The sequence below is a fragment of the Serinus canaria genome, chromosome 19, assembly GCF_022539315.1.
Source record: "Serinus canaria isolate serCan28SL12 chromosome 19, serCan2020, whole genome shotgun sequence".
Taxonomy (NCBI): domain Eukaryota; kingdom Metazoa; phylum Chordata; class Aves; order Passeriformes; family Fringillidae; genus Serinus; species Serinus canaria.
Genome location: NC_066332.1, coordinates 7795317 through 7813558, shown reverse-complemented (window position 1 = coordinate 7813558; position 18242 = coordinate 7795317). Strand labels below are relative to the sequence as shown.

General features: G+C 52.1%; 3 protein-coding genes across 3 annotated transcripts; 1 reads left to right on the top strand and 2 right to left on the bottom strand.

Annotated features, from left to right (window-relative positions):
* Positions 1-1868: 1868 nt before the first annotated feature.
* On the top strand, positions 1869-4241 carry LOC103820237 (fibrinogen-like protein 1-like protein). The gene is made up of 2 exons (XM_018919181.3): positions 1869-1983; positions 3601-4241. The coding sequence occupies exons 1-2, from the start codon at positions 1926-1928 to the stop codon at positions 4239-4241; spliced, it is 699 nt and encodes a 232-aa protein (XP_018774726.2). The 5' UTR covers positions 1869-1925.
* Positions 4242-6672: 2431 nt separating this feature from the next.
* On the bottom strand, positions 6673-8498 carry LOC108962697 (fibrinogen-like protein 1-like protein). Its single transcript, XM_050981968.1, has 2 exons — positions 8495-8498; positions 6673-7334 (listed from the first exon to the last, which is right to left on the bottom strand). The coding sequence occupies exons 1-2, from the start codon at positions 8496-8498 to the stop codon at positions 6673-6675; spliced, it is 666 nt and encodes a 221-aa protein (XP_050837925.1).
* Positions 8499-10670: 2172 nt separating this feature from the next.
* Positions 10671-15772, bottom strand: SPACA6 (sperm acrosome associated 6). Its single transcript, XM_050981967.1, has 9 exons — positions 15604-15772; positions 15004-15078; positions 14600-14668; positions 14432-14455; positions 14268-14345; positions 13691-13794; positions 12153-12306; positions 11306-11450; positions 10671-10773 (listed from the first exon to the last, which is right to left on the bottom strand). The coding sequence occupies exons 1-9, from the start codon at positions 15770-15772 to the stop codon at positions 10671-10673; spliced, it is 921 nt and encodes a 306-aa protein (XP_050837924.1).
* Positions 15773-18242: the final 2470 nt, after the last annotated feature.

Below are 18242 nucleotides of genomic sequence, written 5' to 3'. Positions count from 1 at the left end.
ATCTCATCTCACCTCATCTCAATCTCATCTCACCTCATCTCAATCTCCTCCTTGGTTCCCAACCTCTCACCAAGCTAGCAGAGGTGACGTGGAGGGGTTCAGATGGAACCTGACCATAGAATCATGGATTCATTAAGTTGGTGGGAAAAGACCTCAATGATCAGTAAGTCCAACTGTCAACCCAGCATCACTGTGTTCACCAACAAACCACATCCTCAAGTGTCACATCCACATGGTTTTTGAATGTTTCCAGGAATGGTGACTCTACCACTGCCCTGGGCAGCCTGTTCCCTTGACAACCTTTCCCATGAAGAAATTTTTCCTAATGTCTAATCTAAACCTCCCCTGGTGCAGCTTGAGGCTATTTTCTCTCATGCTGTCAATCCAGGAATCCCTTACCAGGGATCCATTATCTTGGAGAGGTCTGGGTGCCACTGTCCATCAAGGCCTGCAAGTGGCACTGCTTGATTCCCACAGCATGGAAAGTTTGGTGGGAACCTCATCTCGACCCTGAACTGCTGTGAAGAGCAGGTGTGAAGCTGTGCCATGAAAAAAAAGTCTGATCAGAAACCAACACAGAAGAAGAAGGTAGAAGGGCCACATTTTTATCTTCTTAAATTTGACTTGAAAAGGTTATGGAGCTTCCTGGACCCTCTGGCAGGAAGAACAGATCTCCCAAAGCATTGTTCCAGAGAGCATTTTGATCCAGAAGACAGAGAAACTCCTGGTCAACATTTCTGGGACTGAAGGTGGATCTGTAGCTACATGTAGGGACTCACCAGGCTAAAGACAGGGACTGGGAACCCACAGACCCCTGTTTGCTAACTGGAGCCCTGGCTCAGAGCGTGCAGACTGGGGTGCCAGGGGACACTGTAGCTCTGGCTGCAGGACACTGGCTCCAGCCCCATGACTGATCCTAAAACCTGCCAGTGGAGAGTTAGTGAGGGGGCACCTCTCTTGAGGGCCTGTCCTCAGCTTTCCAAGGTCGTGCTTGGGACTGGTCACACAGACCTCTCCTCCTTTGCTGGTTTCTGTAAATCCTTAAAAAGTTGGGTCTCTCCACTTCACTTTGATCACAGCTCTCTGGATTTTGCTCCAAGTGTGCAATTCACATGTAGTGTTTATGTAGGGACAGTCAATAACTGAAACTCCTCTCCATGGAGGGGGTTATTCTGTACTCTCTGGCTGGAAGCACACGTGTCCCTCCCCTCAGCTGTGCCGTCATGGGATCTGGAACCTGCCCGAGCCACAATCTGCAAGTGCCTCCTTGTGCCTCTAGAAATGATGAGTGTGAACACACGTGGGTGTGTGCAGTGCCTATAAAGGCAGCATGGACAGCTCTGCATGGGAGGGTGCTCCACTGGGTTCCTGCTCTGCGCAGCTGTGCTGGGTGTGTCGTGATGGGTGAGTTTCCTGCCCAGCTACACCTCACTCCAGTGTGGTGCTGGGCTCAAATGAGACCTCATGGGGTGAGTATGCACAGGCACAGAGAATGATGAGCAGGACAGCAGCTGTGAGTTTCCCTGGGAGCAGGAGGGCTGCCAGAGCAAAGCAGCAAACAACACACAGGCTTGGTGCCAGCTGTGCCTGCCCCAGGCTACCTGTGCCACGTGTTCCAACATCCTGTCAAGGGAGGTTAATGTGGAGACCTGAGCTTCACCTTGGTCCTTTCCCTGCTTGACCAGTGCATGTGGCATGTGTGACTGGGGGATCCTTCCCCAGGCATGGTGGCATCTCCCCAGGAGCTGAGTGAGTGCAGGGTGAGGGGGTGCTGTTGGTTTGGTTTGGGTTTCAGGACCTTTCCTCCTGTCTGCTCAGGAGCAGAGCAGTAGGAGCCGTGGTGATGGGCACTTTCCTCCCCAGGGCTCCAGGCTGGGACACCCTGGCTGCACCGGGACCTTGTCCTCCTGCCCACCGTGGTGGCAATGCTGCTGCTCTGTGCCAGCGCTGGCCCCGCCGTGCCCTCTGCCAGCCCCAGGAGCGGTGAGTAGGGGTAGGGGGGGCACACGGGGCAGAGCAGGACACTCAGGGCTGCTCTGTGCCAGGGAAGGTGAGCAAACACCCAAGGGGATGCACAGCACAGGAACTCCTCACACACACAACCCCTGGGCCATGGCTTTTACAGCCTGGCTCCTGCCAAGTCACCTTCACCCCCTTGGGGGGTCCATGCTGAAACAAACAAGTTTTTGCCAGAACACCACAGCTTGGAAAGATTGCTGTGCCAGAACACCACAGCCTGGAAGGATTGCTGTGCCATGTTTGTGAGGCTCAGTTCCAGAAGAGACCATCCTAGCGAGTTGTTTAGCTCTTTTTGGATTAGAAACATTCTCTTCATCCCTTTAAGGGAAGATTACAGTACCTGCAAGACCCCAGAGTTTCATGGGTTGAATTGGAATTACACACAGCAAATTGTCTCCCATCAGATACAAGCCAAGAAAAACAAATTAGATGGCAAATTAGTTTGGCTACATGAGAGATCAGATAAATTACAACAAGCTGGGGGAAGAGACCTCTATAGGACCAAGGCAGAACTAAGCCTTCTTATCCAATGCCATGAGCCCCAGGGGAAACATAAATTTTCATTACATATCCTCATCCAGTGGAGCATTTGGATACTTCTGGTCCCTGCAAGAGCTGCAGCTCAATATATCAAGGGTATATGAACCAGACATACTTTGAGGACATAATTGGCAATCCTTGAGATTTTTTCACCCTTCTTTCTTTGGCAAGAGGCTCCAAATGAAACAGCAAATCATGAGAAATAGGTTCCAGAGCTCTTACAGAGGCTGAAGGTTCTTATAGAACCTTCAGGTTCCCTGAGGATGAGCCAGTGGAAAAGCCACAGACAGAACCACTCCTTTTGTTCCTGAGTCCTCACTGATCTTCAGAGTCTGTTGTCCTGACAGACTCACGGACTATTGGAATATTTACCAACACAGCTGGACAGGACGTGCCTCAGCTTGTCTGGCCCTCGGTGCTGAGCCAAACAGCAGCACTGTGGTGTTTCACCCCAGAGACACTTTTGGCTGGCTGGGTGCTGCAGCTGGGCACGTGGGAACAAGTCCAGGCGTGCAGGAGCTCTGGTGGCTGTGAGATGGAGCTTCCCCCCATAACAGGGTCTGCTCCTCGGGTTACCTCTGGGGGAGAAGCTTTAAGGTGATGGTGAAGGAAAGGAGTGGGTTCTGATGGAGGGTTTGGATCCAGAGCTTTATTCTGGCCCACAGGCCTCTGAACCCAGCACCAGCTCCAACAGAACTCCCAAACCGTGTGGTTGCTGTTCCTTTTAACCCCGAGGAGAGGGGGAGGGAAGGAGTAGGAATCCCACCAACCAGGTACACAGAAGGAGTTCTTAAGGGACAAAGGACACCTGGATGGCCCAATGCCCCCCAGGGGTAGAGAGCATCCTTTGAATCTGCCAATCACTCAGTGCCCTTCTGGAATTCCAGGATTGACAGATAGTGCTGGGAGGGGAAAGGAGAGGTGACTGACTCCCCTGGCAGGGAATTATCAGGGGAGGGACCCGAGGTTCCGAGGTAAACCCTGAAATCACAATGCAACAACGGACCTTCTCTCTCCCCCACCCCGTGTTTGCTGCTGCAGCCTCAGGGTTCCCCCCGGATTGCAGCCGCCTCCGCAAGGGCAGCCCCAGCGGCGTGTACGTGATCCAGCCAGCCCGCTCCCCGCCGCGCGTGGTCTGGTGCGACATGGACACCGAGGGCAAGGGCTGGACCGTGGTGCAGAGAAACTCCCACGACACCGAGCTCAACTGGAAGCAATCCTGGACCACCTACAAGTATGGCTTTGGGAATGTGCACAGCGATTACTGGCTGGGCACCGAGTACCTGCACCTGCTGACGCAGCAGGGCACCTACAAGGTGCGCTTCGTGGTGCGGGACAAAGCCAACGTCACCCACTACGCCGAGTACGACATCTTCCGAGTGGAGAATGAGGCCAGCGGGTACCCCCTGAGGCTGGGCAGGCACTCTGGGGATGGGGATGACTACCTGACCCTCTACCACCCCAAGAAGGGGGGCATTCATGATAACATGAAGTTCAGCACAGTCGACAAGGACCAGGACCAGTACAGCGGGAACTGCGCCAAGAGCTATGGGGGGTGGTGGTACAACAGGTGCCAGAACGTCCTGCTCAATGCCAAAAACTACATTGTGTGGCCAGGATTCTGTGATAAAGGTGACTGTGCATCCTCCCTCATCCTGGTCAAACCCACAGATGTGTGTTGACTGTGCCCAGCTCCCTGGGAGTGTGGGGGTGCCACCATCCCCAGCTTGGTGCCCCATTTCCATGCCAGTCCCAGTGCACATCCTGCTCTGCCTACAGCTCCTGTTCCCTCACCAGCCAAAACACAGCAGCTCTGGGGCTCAGGAGCCATTGCCCGGAGTGCTGGGCACACGGGCAGCTTTGTCCAGTGCCATGATGCTGGCTGGCACTGGGACACAGGCATTGGTTTGGGGTGGGTGCACCCACTCCCATCCTGGGGAGGGGGACATGGTGCCAGCTCCCTTCCCCTGCAGTTGGTGACCCCTGCTTTGCCCAGGCCCTGCTCCCTCCCTGAGCCCCGCACACCCCACAGCTCTGCTATCCGTGGTGGGAGGAATCAGCTGCAATAAACCCTGGAGCCAGACTGTGCTGCCTCATGTCTACCTGCACACAGGTGTGGGGGGGATCATTCTGCCCACTGTTCAGGGTGGCAGACTTGGGGGAAAGTCTTTGTGTTTGGCAATATTCCTTTCAACGGCTTGTTCCAGCCTGGACTGTGTCTGTAAGGCCACAATTAGCCAACAGGGCCAGCAAAGCCCTGATCATGCACAACCCTCACTCACAGTTTGCTCCTGTTCATGGCTGGGTGGTTGATTTGTGCTGGGAAAGAGAAGAAACCACGACAGCCTGGAGAGTGGAGAGGGCAGTGGACTCCCTGAGGGTGTGAGTGATGTGGGTCAGTCAGTCCCATCATTCCCTGCTGCAGACAGGGAATGTGTCTATGAAGTTCCTTGTGATGCATTGAAGTCTGAACCTGGGGCCTGAAAGACCCCACAGCTCCTCTCCTCCCTCTGTGGAAGAAAAGCTGAGCCCAAGGAAGGTTTGTGGCTTGGAATGCTGAATAACGTGGGACTGTGGAGCCAAGGTCTGTGACCAAGGTCCCAGGGCACCCTGCAGAGCTTTGGCAGAGCATTGTTCCTGAGGAGCTGTCAAGTTCCCAAGGAGCATTTTTTGGCAGCCTTGGAGGCACCTGCAGGTGGGCAGCACTGCTTCATGGGAAGATGGAGATAGGAGGGTGCTGCTGGCTGAGAAAGGCTTCCCAGCTGGAGCGGAGCTGAGAGCAGCACTTCTGGACTAAGAGATATGGCTGCTGGTTTAGAAAGGCATTGGTGCTCCAGCCTGCATGCACAGCCTAACAGAAGGGGAGAGGCTGGACAAAGGCTTGGGGCTCCTGGTAAACAACATTCCAGCCAGCAGGCAGCTCTGAGTGATGCTGAGCTGCATCCTGGGTCTCTGATGGAAAGAGAATAGTTGTGCTCGATGATTTTTGTAGGTCCCTTCCAACTCAGAATATTCTGTGAATCTATGAGTGCAGCCAGTGAGACATCTGCTCTGTTCAGCACTGTAGACAACAGTGCAACAGCCAAACATCCTCCCTCTGCTCAGCATCACACCACAGGTACCACGTCCACTGCTCAGCTGCCCAGTGCACAAGGTTATCACCACACCAGAGCATTTCCATACAGACCCAAGCTGATCCAGAATCTTGAAATTCTGGGATCCCTGCCGTGTCAGGCTGTCTCAGCTCTCACACCAGCCCAGACAGACCAGCCACATGGCGCTGTGTGGCCTTGCAATACTGCTGTTCCTTTCCACTCTCCCAGTTCCCTCCCAGTGTTCACAGGGTTAATGAGGCAGGATGACACTGGCCTGGCTTTCCAGGTCATGGCTGGCAGGGTGCAACTGACCTGGTGCTTCCCTCACACCCTCTGCTTGCTGTTGGCTGTGTGATGCTACTTTCCCTTTGTGGGAGATCCCCTCCTTGGAATGTAACACTCTTCTTTAAGTGAAAGTTTTGTCTCTAATTCCTCACTTGAGTTGTATAAAAAAATCTTCCTTTGAAAACTTTTTCTTACTGCACCAAAAGCCTCTTGTTTGTTTCTGGCAGGAAACAGGCAGCAGTTGCAAGGAGTTCCCAAATAAATGAAGGACACTGTGCAGGTCAGAAAGTGATTTTATTCTGCAGGATGAACACGGACTGCAGCAGGGATGTGTTGTGGACATGGCCTGCCCTGAGGTCAGTATAGATTAGGTCAGGTTAGCTGGTGATAGTGGATACTTTTCTGCTGAAAACATCTGTACCCACAAAGCAAAAAGAGCTTAAGGCCGTGCTAATCAGGAGGGTTTTAGGCTACTGAGCACAGAGTTCTCTCCAGAAGGAACATGCTTGGATACTGCAGTGTTTATAAATATGAGCTCTAATAATATTCCCCCCAAAACCCACCACAGGTGAATGGCCAGAGACAGACCCAGGAGCTTTGCTACTTTTCAGGACAGGAGGAAAACAAAGCAGTTCTTGATCTAGAACAACAACCCTATTTACCCCCAGGCTTCATCATCAAATGGGCCCCAGCAGGGCACAGGCTGGGCCATGTGCTGCATGTGGAAGGAGTTCTAGGGGTGTGGAGTTGGTTTGATGAGGATGGCCGAGGCTCTGCAGGTCCCCTTGCACAGCTTGCCCCACGTCAGGCCCCCCTTGACGTTGAGCTGCACAGAGTAACACGCCGAGTACCACCACCCACCCCCATAGCGTGAGGCACAGTTCCCTCTGTAAGTGTCCTGATCCCGATCCTTTGTGGAGAACTTCATGTTGTTGTGCACTTTCCTGGGATTGTCTGAATCCATGGCATCCTCTGCTGTCCCCGAGTGTGCTCCCAGCCTCAGCCGGTAGCCCTGGGACTCATCATCCAGGCTGAACAGGTTGTAGTCTGCGAACTTCATGTTGTTTGCAGCATCCCAGATGATAAACCTGACCTGGTAGATCTTCTGCCTGGTGATCTGGTGGATGTACTCGGTGCCCAGCCAGAACTCAGCGTGCACATTCCCAAAGCCGTGCTTGTAGGTGCTCCAGGACTCTGCCCAGGTGATGTCCGTGTCCTGCCGGTTCCTCTGGATGACGGTCCAGCCCCCGTTGGCCCCGCTCATCTCACAGTACACCATGATGGGGTGCAGTCCCGTGGGCTGGATGATGTACACACCACTGGGGCTGCCAACCAGAACCTCACTGCAGTCCCTGGGCCAAGCTGGGGCAGCACAGAGGGGGATAGAACAAAAGCCTGGGCATCAGGACAAGACCCTGGGCAGGAGGGAGATTCATCTGGCCACATGGCCAGATGGGGGATAACCAGCTCTCCCAGCCCAGAGAGGGGGTTGGCCTCAACCCTCTGTTCCTTTTCCATAGGGAAAACTAACAGGAGTCAGCCCCATTGAAAGGGCCCAGACTGACTGAGCAATGCTGATATCAGTCCAAGAGACTGAATACAGGCACCAGTGGACTCCCTTGGGTCTCCTGAAAAAGGGGTGTGCCACTACAGCAGGGCCATGCTGGGAGTAAGGGGAAGAGGATCCAGCCCCTGCCTGTGACTCAGGGAATGGGGAAAAATGATCCTTCAAGCACAAAGCCACTCTTCCCAGCCTGCACAATGCACACACACACACACACACACACACACACACACACACACACACAGAGCCTGGCAGCCTGTGCTGGGCACATCTTCACCATCCTCCATCCTGAAGCAGGGCCAGGACAAGGGACAGTGCACTGTCCTGCCCTACCCAGAGCGGGCTGAACACATGCACACAACACCAGGTGCCCAAGGGATGTTACCTACTGGTTCTCTTCAGAACACTCGAAGTGTTGGAGGGAGATTTCTTGAAGGTGTTTAGGCTTTGTGTGTGCACAGAATGGCCTGGTGAAGCCAAGATGAGCAGGGAAGCAAGGAGCAGAAGAGACTCAGCTGGTAGAAAGGGACAAGAAGAAAAGAAATGTGACCATCCCTCCCATGGCAACAACACCACAGCTAACACGAGCCTGTGAGGTGCAGAAGGGCACTGAGCATGCTGGGCAGCATCAGGCTGCTCCCTGCAAGCCGCAAAGCTTGCCAAAGAGGTCACAACCTGCCCTTTCCCCCTTGATCTGAGGTGGGCAAGTCAAACACAGGGTAGTTTTGGACATAGCAAAGCAGCCAACAACTGCCTGAGGCAAGTTTCACTCCTGCTCCCTGGAACAGGGGCCTGGCTGGGCTGAGCCAGAAGACAGGGCATGAGCAGCTGGTGCTCAGAGGTGGCCAGTGCCCCTAAAGGGCACCGGTGCCACTGCTCCCCATCAGTGTGCAAGAACCAGAGCATGGAGCCTCTCCCTCCTGCTGAGCTGCCCTGTCTTTGCTCTCCCCATTGCTGGCAAGGAGTGCCCACTTCCCAGCCCTGTACTCACCCATTGCTCCCTGTGGAAATGCCCTCTGGAGCGCAGAGCTCTGCACTGGCCAGGAACACAGAAGGATTTGTAGTGCCCTCTGCACTGGGCGGGCTGAGTGTGTCCTACCTCCCTTTCCTGCTGGAAGAGATCAGGTTGGTTTCCTTTGTGATGCAGAAAACACCAGCTGAGGTGGAGGTGCCTGTGGTTCTGGATTGCAAAGAAAAGAATTCCCGTGCCAACAAGAATCCTTGGAATGGTCTCTTCTGTGAGTGCTGAGTGACTTGGATGGAATTTCCCCAAGGAACAGCATATTTGCAAACTTTGAAGAGTATTGCTCAGCAAACACTTGAATGCCACAGTCACCAGCCAGGTGGAGAGCAAACAGGGCTGTCCCTGCCTCCCACCACTGCAGCTGGTGCTGCCAGGTCAAGGGGCTCTTGTTTAATCTGCTCCATTCCAGCCCAGCCTGGCTTTGGTTGGGACAGCAGAGCAGCCCCAAGATCCTCAGAGAGGGGAACTGCTGTGGGGCAGTGTTTGAAGCACCTGGCGTGTTCTGGGGCACATGACACAGGCAGAGGGTCGTGGTGGAGGGGGTCTATATCTGGAGGAGGCAGGAGAAGTCTTGACTCCCCATGGGACAGAGTCCTGACCTGCAAGGAAGCAGCTGAATGGCCTGATAAGTGGTTTCTGTAAGGCAGGTGAGAGAGTTGAGGCCATGCAGGGTGAGAGGAAAGCATCTGCCCAGGAATGGAGCGAAAACAGGTGGATGGAGGGCAGCAATGGGCATCTGAGCACGTACAGAGGGGAGCTAAGCATGCTTGGAGGAAAAACAAGGGATTGAGTGTGCACAGAGGGGTGGTGAGGGATATCATGGTGGAACCCATAGGAAATGAGCACCCACAGAAGGAACAGTGGGATCTGAGCATTGATGGAGGTCAGTAAAGGGAATGTGAGGTAAGAAAAAGAGGGATGTGAGCTTGCCCAGGGGAGAAAAGTCAGCACTAAGGAGATGCTGAAAGAACTAAAGGAGATCTGAGTACTGAAAGAGTGGGACAGATAAGATCTGGGTGCACACAGAGGGAAATGGAGGGAACACAAGAGTACAAGGGGAAAAATGGCAATGATCTCTTAGTGCAAGGAGAACAACAGAAGGCTTCTAAGAATGAACAAGCGGAATGAAGAGAATATGAAAGCAGCTGGATAGGAATGGAGTCCATCTGAGAGTGGTTGGAAGTGAACTGAATGAGTAAGAGGGGATCCAGAGGAGCACTCAGATGGAACAGAAGGAATTTGGAAACATGCAAAGGTATAATTTGGTTTTAAGGCACTCAAAAGAATGGCAGGGACAGGCAGTGCTCAAAAGTAGAAGATCTGATACAATATCTGGCACAATCTGGCTGTGTTCAGTGGGAACTTGTGAGATCACAAATTCTCCATAGTGCAATTGACCAACATGGTCTAGCCCAGTCAAATAAGGACTTACACAATCCAGGTTCAAAAATAGCATGGTTTAGGGAAGGAATAGGAAAGCAGATTCAGGATGTTGGTGATAAATGCACTATGGAGTGTTAATATGCATTATGACAGAAGGGGTAGTAACAGGGATCTATTAGATATAGATATATATTAACCCAGTTATATACACATAACTATTCCCAGGTCTGCTCCAATACACTTGGAGGTTTGAAGCTCAACCAGAGGCATCCCTTCAGGGGAGGAGGAGAGACACTGTCCATCTGCTGATCTCAAGCAAGCAGAGATGCTTTCCCCTCCTCTTTTTTTGCCCTGAGACCCCACTTTGGCCAGCTTTGCTCCAGACACTGTTCTAGTGTTGGCCCTTCCTGTATTCAGGGGCAGCCAAGGGACCCATCCCTTGTGTTTCTCAACCACTCCCATTGATTCTTGCCCAATTTAAGACAGCTCTAAAGCAAGTCTGTTGAGTTACTACCCTTCTCCCCCACCCTGCAGCATCACCACCACTGAGAACTCTGCAGCTGCAGCTGGAATGACCACTCAGGGAAAGGAAATGCTGCCCAGTACCCAGTTTTAAAGTCTGCAAGCCAAAGAACCCAATATTTCTATCACAAGCATAATCCAGATTTTCAGAAATCTGTATTTCTATTTTAAGACTAGCAGAAGCAAAGCAATTGCAGAAATTTTGGTTCTCCGGGGTGGATCCATGTGCTACAGTGCCCTAGACTGAATCCAGGAGTCTGGAATCCTCTTGGGTACCCTGGTGTCCATGATGTCCACGCCTGCGGCACGTCTGACGGACATAGAGGCACTGCCAGCTGGCCCTGGGAGACAGGAGGAGGAATGGAGAAAGGGGGAGCAGGGAGGACACCCTGGGTGTATGTGAGGAGGACAGGGACACATGGGGCATTAGGAGGGCTCAAGGAGCAACTGGGGGTTTCTCAGAGCAACTGACGGGCCTAAGGGTGAATCTATGGTATCCTGGGGGCAACTGGGGTAACTGAAGCTGGTACCCCCAAAGGGACAGCAAGGGTTCTAGGGAAAACTGGGGAAAGTTGTAGGGGCAATTAGGGAATCTGGGGGAAGTAAAGGCAGCTTGGAGTGCTACTGGGTGCAAGGGAGAGATCCTGGAATGGGCCAGAGGGCAAAGGGAGTCCCAGGAGACATGGAGGATCCTGTGAATTTAGGAGTCCTGGCAGTTTTTGGCCTACCCTTGGACACCTGGGTCCCCTTGTACTTGCAGTGAATCCCAAGGTACTGAGAATGCAGAGGGAATAGGGAGTCCCAAGCTGGTCTGAGAAGAGCTCCAGAAGCATGGGGATTTTTGGAGTACCTCACCAGGTCAGGAGTACTCACACCAGCAGCAGAATGCATGCCATGGAGCCAAAACCCACAGCCAGCCCCAGGGCTGGTATGGGGGTATATGTCTCGTCATTCCAGTGCAGCACACTGGTGAACAGCGTCTGGAGTCCTTTCTCTTCCTCCACGCTTCCCTCTGATACTGTGGAGACCCAGACCCCTCAGGTCATGGGGGCCTGCACCCAGGGAGCAGCTATCCCTGCAGCTCTTGCTCCAGCCACAGACCTCACTGACCCCAGTGACCCAGGCATCTGGGGGTCCCTGCTCCACCCCACATGCTCCCAGGGGAGTCAGGCACCAGGGAACACATGTGGTGTTCACATTCTCTGAACAGAGAGAGACATAATTCCCTCTCCTAGGATTTTTTTTTAGGGAAGGTAGTGAGAAGTTCAGAGAAGAGAAAACAATTTTTATTTGTTGTTCTTGTTGTTTAACACATGTGGAATGTGTTATGGAGATTGTTTACGATGAGTGATTTATTAGACACTTGTGAGAGTTGTTTAGATTGATTAACTAATTAGGTTAAACCTGTGTTGTGACTCTCTCCAGAGAGTCATGGGTTTTTCTTTGGTATCATTTTAGTATAGTTTTATATAGTATTAGTGTAATATACTATAGCTTAATAAAGCATTTCTTCAGCCTTCTGAAATCATGGAGTCAGAGCACATTATTCCCGCGTTGGGAGATCCCAGAATCGATAAACACATGCTCTAATCCACCTGTCCACCATGAACCAGGCGTCCTGGCACCCTGCTCTCCCCCTTCCCGTGGAACCAGGTGTCCCAGATCCCACTCTGCTCCACACTGCTCCCTGCCCCCAGGGCACTCAGGTGTCTGGGCTCACCATTGAGGTAGAAGAACTTGCGGATAATGGGCTTGGAATGTTCCCCCAGGCGACAGGCAACGGTTCCTGGAGCGGGTTCCTCAATGGTCAGACTGAAGGGCTTCTCTGGATTCCCCTTCAGCTCCTTGAACAGTGCCATGTCCTGTGTGCGCAGCTGGGGCACAGGGGGACACATCAGCACTGCCCAGACCACTGGGCACACAGAACTGCACACACAAAGGCACCATGTCCTGCACGTGCTTGACACATCCCCTTCATGCTTCTTGTGCTCCTGCTGGTGCACACAGCTCTCATCCCACATGCATGTACACCCAGGGTGCACACGAAAGTCACCTACTGCACATGCAGGAAGGACTTCTTCCCCATGAGTGAGGTGAGGCCCTGTGTAGCAGAGCATCTCATCCCCTCAAGAGCTTATCTGTTCTTTGTCAGTCAGTCAGATAACCCAAACAGGACGATCTGTCTGGTAATGGGTTATTTTTGCACCACTGGGTTAGCATCTCCCAACTGCCAATAAACATCTTACTGTCAAAGTGAGACATGGAAGGGAAGGTGGATTTCTGACTGACAGCAAGTCACTTTACAACTATAAAAGCCAGAGCAAACCTCTGCAAAGCAGAAAGCTTCTACAGGTTTTCCTGGAAATGTGTGGAGTTTCTCCCATAAATAGGGACACCTATTTCCCAGTAAACCCCCTGGGGGTGGAGTGAAGGAATCTTTGTACATTATGGTCATTTTGGTGGTAAGTTACATTTGGCTCCTATTCAATACTATTTCTTTTGCTAGCTTTAATATAGATACCTTGATACAGTGCACTGTTCTATGTTATGCTGTAATCTATGAGTAGTTCTTTTAGTTTTATACTGTGTTATAAGTATTTCTGGTTAAGATCTTTAATCTATTTTGCCTGTTAATTTGTTTATTAAATAATTCCTTTTTATAAATATATCTAATTTGTCATAATTAGGACTTTTGGGCCAAAATAATTCCCAAGATTTAAACTGTTGCCAAATTCTGAGGCTAAGGAAGAATTTACCATCATCTGAACCCATCTGTCTGAAAGAGCTTAAATACACAAAGGAATTCCTTTCTGGCCCTCAGACTCAGCAGCAGGGCTTCTTTAACAAACTTTATCTGAAGCTTCCACTCAGCCCATGACACCCTGGCACAGATTGTGCATGTAAGATGTGGCTGCCCCATCCCTGGAAGCACCCAAAGCCAGGTTGGTTGGGGCTTGAAGCAGCCTGGTCTGGTGGAAGGTGTCCACACCTTCCAGGGGATTGGAATGACATGAGATTTAAAGTCTTTTTCAACCCAGACCATCCTGTGATGTTATGATTCTACACGTGCACACATGTATCAGCAAACACACATCTGCCTGCTGCTCGTGGGCAGCCTTCCCATGAGCAAACATCCTATGTGTGCTTACACAGCTGCTACCTCCAGCACAGACAGCTGCTGTGGCAGCAGTCACTACACCTGCAGCAGTCCTCCTCAGAATGTCAGCTCACACCCTTGCAGGACCACGTGTGACTCACATTTGGGGCAAACATCCAGGTGACGGACAGGTTGGGGGGGATGTGGAAAGGCACACTGCAGCGCAGCACGATGGTTTCATCTGTGTAGGTCCACAGGTCCTGCACTGGGAGCATTGACAGGCTCATGAGCTTACATCTGCACATGCACTGAGAGACATGATGGTGCTCCTGTGCTGGCTGCAGGGATGGGCAGATGTACACTTGGGCAGGTGCACTCAGCGTGGGACCGTGGGTGAGAAACACGGGGAGTCCCCAGAGATTTTTGTGGTGAAATCCTGTCTTCTGGATCAACTCTGCTCACTATAATCTCATTATAGTACTGAACACACCTCCCTCCCAAAAGCTACCTGCCCCCAGTGTATGACCACCTTTGCTGACACACATTCTGCATTTTTCTAGCTTAGACCTTTAAAAGCAAAGTCAGATCATTTGACCTCAATCAGTACCAGAAGTGTGACTGGAGTCACTCAAGTGCCACCAAACATAAAAAATAGCACAAAAAACCCCTAAGAATGGGAGGAAGTTGAGGAATATTTCCTTACCCTTAACACAACAGCCTCTCATGGCCCCATCATACCTGGGCAGTCCAGGGCAAACTGACAGTCCACCAAGCGGCAGGTAGCACACTGGAAGACACGGGCAGCTGGCTGGAATCCTGGGAAAGAGAGACTTGGTGGCCCCAGGGAAGTGGGAGATGTACGAAGAGACAAGGGAGGGCAAGACAGAAGGATAGGCACTCACCACAGGGAGGGACACAGGCTGGAACTGGTGGGGAGAAAGCAGCATTAGACTGGGCATCACTGGGGACCCACATCCTTGTAATGAGCTGTGAGGATTCAGCCCTTGTCCAGCACAGATGGGGTCCCTGGGAGTTTCTCTAGGACAGGGGCTCCCAGGGTGGCCTCATACCTTTACTCAGCTGGCTCAGCTTCCTCCAGATTGTGCTGACAGCTTCCTGCAGAGACTTGTTCAGGGACTCTGGTGTGTCCCAAATGTCCAGGTAAGACAATGTGCCCTCCCCCTGGTTCCCATAAATCTTTCCCAGACCCCATAGATCCTTTATACAACTCACTTTGACTCCATATATCCCTCCTGAAGTCAGATACATTCCCAAATATCCCCTCAAACTCCCCAAGAAGCTGTATAAATTGAAACCCATATATCCTCAGGATTCCCCAAATATCCCTTTACAGCTCCCAGACCTTCCTACATCCTCTATTTCACCTCCACGCCATCCCAATTCAAGGCCTCCACATCCCACCCCCTTGCCCCCTGTCTCATGTCTCATGTGTCATGTCCCTCAGTCTGCTCACTCTTGCCCCATCGCTCCTCTAGAGAATTCATTGCATCCATGACAATCTCCCGAAGTTCCTCACGCTGTCTTGATGCTGGAACCAGTACAGGGACACAGCAATCAGTACAGGGTTAGGGTTGGAGTTTCAGGGATGGGAAGGTCCAGTAAAGTCTGGGGGTTTCTGGGGGTTCCTGAAGTCCTGAACAAGATTTAAGGGATACTGGGAAAGGTTAGGTGTCCCTGTGGATTCCTAAGGTCTTAGGTAGGGCCCCAGGGGTCCCCAGTATGTCCCCAGTGTGTCCTTGGTCATGGATGCATGATTCTCAGGGTTCCAGGCAGGTTTGGGATGCCCAAAAGTCCCTGGGAGCCAAATCAGGACTGAGAAGACCTTGGCTTGTCTGGGGTGGGTCCCTAGGGTCCCCAGCTTCCTGGGATCTTGCTCAATGTCAGTGTGAGAGCCTTGGTTGAAATGGGAAACCCAGAGGGCTCTGGGGTGCTGTTCAGGGTGGGGATCCCCTTTGGGATGGATGTCCCTGGTGGAAAGGAGGGACCAGTCAGGACAGATGTCCTTGGGCAGGATCCCTGTTGGGTTTGGTGTCCCTAGGGACTCATGACGTACCTACAGTGACGGAGGCAAGCGGTTTAGCAGCCTCAACAAGGGCCTCCATGCATTTTTTATGTCTGAGCTCATCAACAAAGGCCCCAGTAATGTCACGGCAAAGGCGTGCCCGCTGAATAGGGGGCCCAAAGCACAGCAGGCAGGCATCAACCTCAGGGAGGCAGGACATCAAGACCCACAGCCACAAGGTAGGGTTTCTAGTATGCCAGGGGACTAACACCAGCATCAGGGCCAAGAACCACCACCCCATGGCCCCAAACCTAGCACGCAAGTGCCTGAGTTCCCTGGACAAAGGCAGTGTTCCAAGGTGGAACCTGGGCACCTGAGTCGCCAGGGAACCAGGTAAGGCAGGAGGCCACACTCTAGCCAGCCACACTGACCTCACACCAGCCAAAGGCGTGGGCCAAATCCAGCAAGGAATGTGTAAGCCTCACATTTGAGCAGGAAGAACTGAGCCAGCTCAAGGTTACAGCAGCCAAACATGGCTGGGACTGTCTGGGACACAGTGTTTGTACATGTGTCCTGAGGAGATTCTTCTGCCTCTCTTCTATACTGTACTCTTGAATAGAGGAATGCACACCTGGTGATGCAGGTTAGATTGTTCAGCCCTCCAAAACAGAGAGGGAGAGAGAGAAAGAAACTACAAAACATTATCATGAACTACAAAGCAAAAGACTCAGAGAGCAGCTGTTGGTTTTACAGGGACAAGAATTCCTGATGAAGAAAGCAACACATGAAAGTGTTTGCAGGTGGAAAACAAGCATGAGACTGAAGATTGGTGCAAAACCTCCAGAAGGCAGAAGATGCTGCAAGACCTGACCTGGCACGTGCAAAACATGTAATAAATGCAAGTTCCTTTTTCCATCCAGCTTGCAAATATTCACTCTCATCCCTCTCCTGTTAATGAGCACTGAGACAGCGACCCATTGCTGGCAGCCATGGTCACTATGCAGGTGTCTGACAAAGCACATGGCAACAAAAACAAGAAGATGGTCCAACAGCCTAGGCTATTCAAACCCAATGCTTGCCAACTCTCTCCTGCAGAGCAGAAACTAAGGTGAACCCAGGAAATGTTGGAGACCTTGCCAGGTGCTGTAGATGCCATAACACCACCACTAGCAAAGAGCTTCCTGAGCTTCACCTGGACTTGGGAGGGATTTCCTAAAGCCTTGGCTCTTCCTGGCTGCTCCCTTATTCCCAACTGACTCACACTTCTTCTGCACTTGTGCTGTTCTCAGAATACTCCGATGATGCACAGATCCCAAAGAACGTCTCAGTGATCGTGAAGAGGGTGCCAGCTCGAGCTACGTGAGTATCCATGAAGCTCTGGATTCCCTGGGAGGGATGTCAGGGTGTGAACTTCTTTTCTGCATATGGGTTTGCAGAGGCACCTGGACTGCAGCTGATCAAAGCTGCTGTTATTTCTTTTTTCATGGGTAGATTTAAATTTATTTGCTCCAAAGCAGATTCCCACTAGGTTTGTGGGGACATGGGGTTCAAACACTGGTAAATCCTATGGTGATTCTTGGTTTTCCTGGGATGATTGGGCTGAGAGCCAAGTCACAGATCCTGTTTCCTCTGCATGAGGAGATTTCAGATTGTAGAGCATGGGTTTAGGAGGGGTAGGTCATGTTTCACCAACCTGATCTCTTTTTATGACCAGGTGACCCTCCTGATGGATGCAGGAAAGGCTGTGGATGTTGTTTTTTTGGACTTCAGCAAGGCCTTTGACACTGTGTCCCACAGCATTCCCTGGAAAAGCTGCAGCCCACGGCTGGGACAGGAGCACTCTCTGCTGGGTTCAGAACTGGCTGGATGGCTGGCCCAGAGGTGAACGGGGCTGCATCCAGCTGGCAGCCAGGCACCAGTGGTGTCCCTCAGGGCTCTGTGCTGGAACCAGCTCTGTTCAATGTTTTTATTGATGACATGGATGAGGGGATTGAGTCTTACATTAGTAAATCTGCAGGTGACACCAAGCTGGGAGCTGTGTCCATCTGTTGGAAGGTAGGAGGGCTTCGCAGAGAGACCAGTGGAATGGTTGGATGGATGGGGAGAGTCCAATAGGATGAAGCTGAATAAATCCAAGTGCCAAGTCCTGCAATTTGGCTCCCTGAAATGCTCTAGGCTGGGATGGTGTGGCTGGACAGTGCCCAGGCAGAAAGGGACCTGGGGGTCCTGGTCAACAGTGACTGACCATGAGCCAGCAGAGTGCCCTGGTGGCCAAGAAGGCCAAGGGCTCCTGGCCTGGATCAGGAGTGGTGCGGCCAGCAGGAGCAGGGAGCTCATTCTGCTCCTGCACTGGGCACAGGTGAGGGCACACCTGGAGTGCTGTGCCCAGTTCTGGCCCCTCAGGTTGGGAAGGATGTTGAGACACTCGAGCACGTCCAGAGGGGGCAACGAGGCTGGAGAGGGGCTGGGAACACAAACCCTGAGAGGAAGCACTGAGGGAGCTGAGGGTGCTCAGCCTGGAGAAAAGGAGACTCAGGGGTGACCTCATCACTCTACAACTCCCTGAAAGGTGGCTGTGCTCAGGTGGGATTGGGCTCTTTCTCCAGGCAGAACTGACAGACCCAGACGACACAGTCTCAAGTTGCACCAAGGGCTGGATATTAGGAAAAAAATTTTTATAGTAAGAGTGA

Coding starts and splice junctions, on each gene's coding strand:
- LOC103820237 (XM_018919181.3), top strand. CDS start 1,926: ATGCTGCTGCTCTGTGCCAGCGCTGGCCCCGCCGTGCCCTCTGCCAGC. Junction 1,984..3,600: donor CTCTGCCAGCCCCAGGAGCG/GTGAGTAGGGGT, acceptor TTGCTGCTGCAG/CCTCAGGGTTCCCCCCGGAT.
- SPACA6 (XM_050981967.1), bottom strand. CDS start 15,772: ATGTCCTGCCTCCCTGAGGTTGATGCCTGCCTGCTGTGCTTTGGGCCC. Junction 14,346..14,431: donor AGCCTGTGTCCCTCCCTGTG/GTGAGTGCCTAT, acceptor TCTCTTTCCCAG/GATTCCAGCCAGCTGCCCGT. Junction 12,307..13,690: donor CCTGGATGTTTGCCCCAAAT/GTGAGTCACACG, acceptor CCTGTGCCCCAG/CTGCGCACACAGGACATGGC.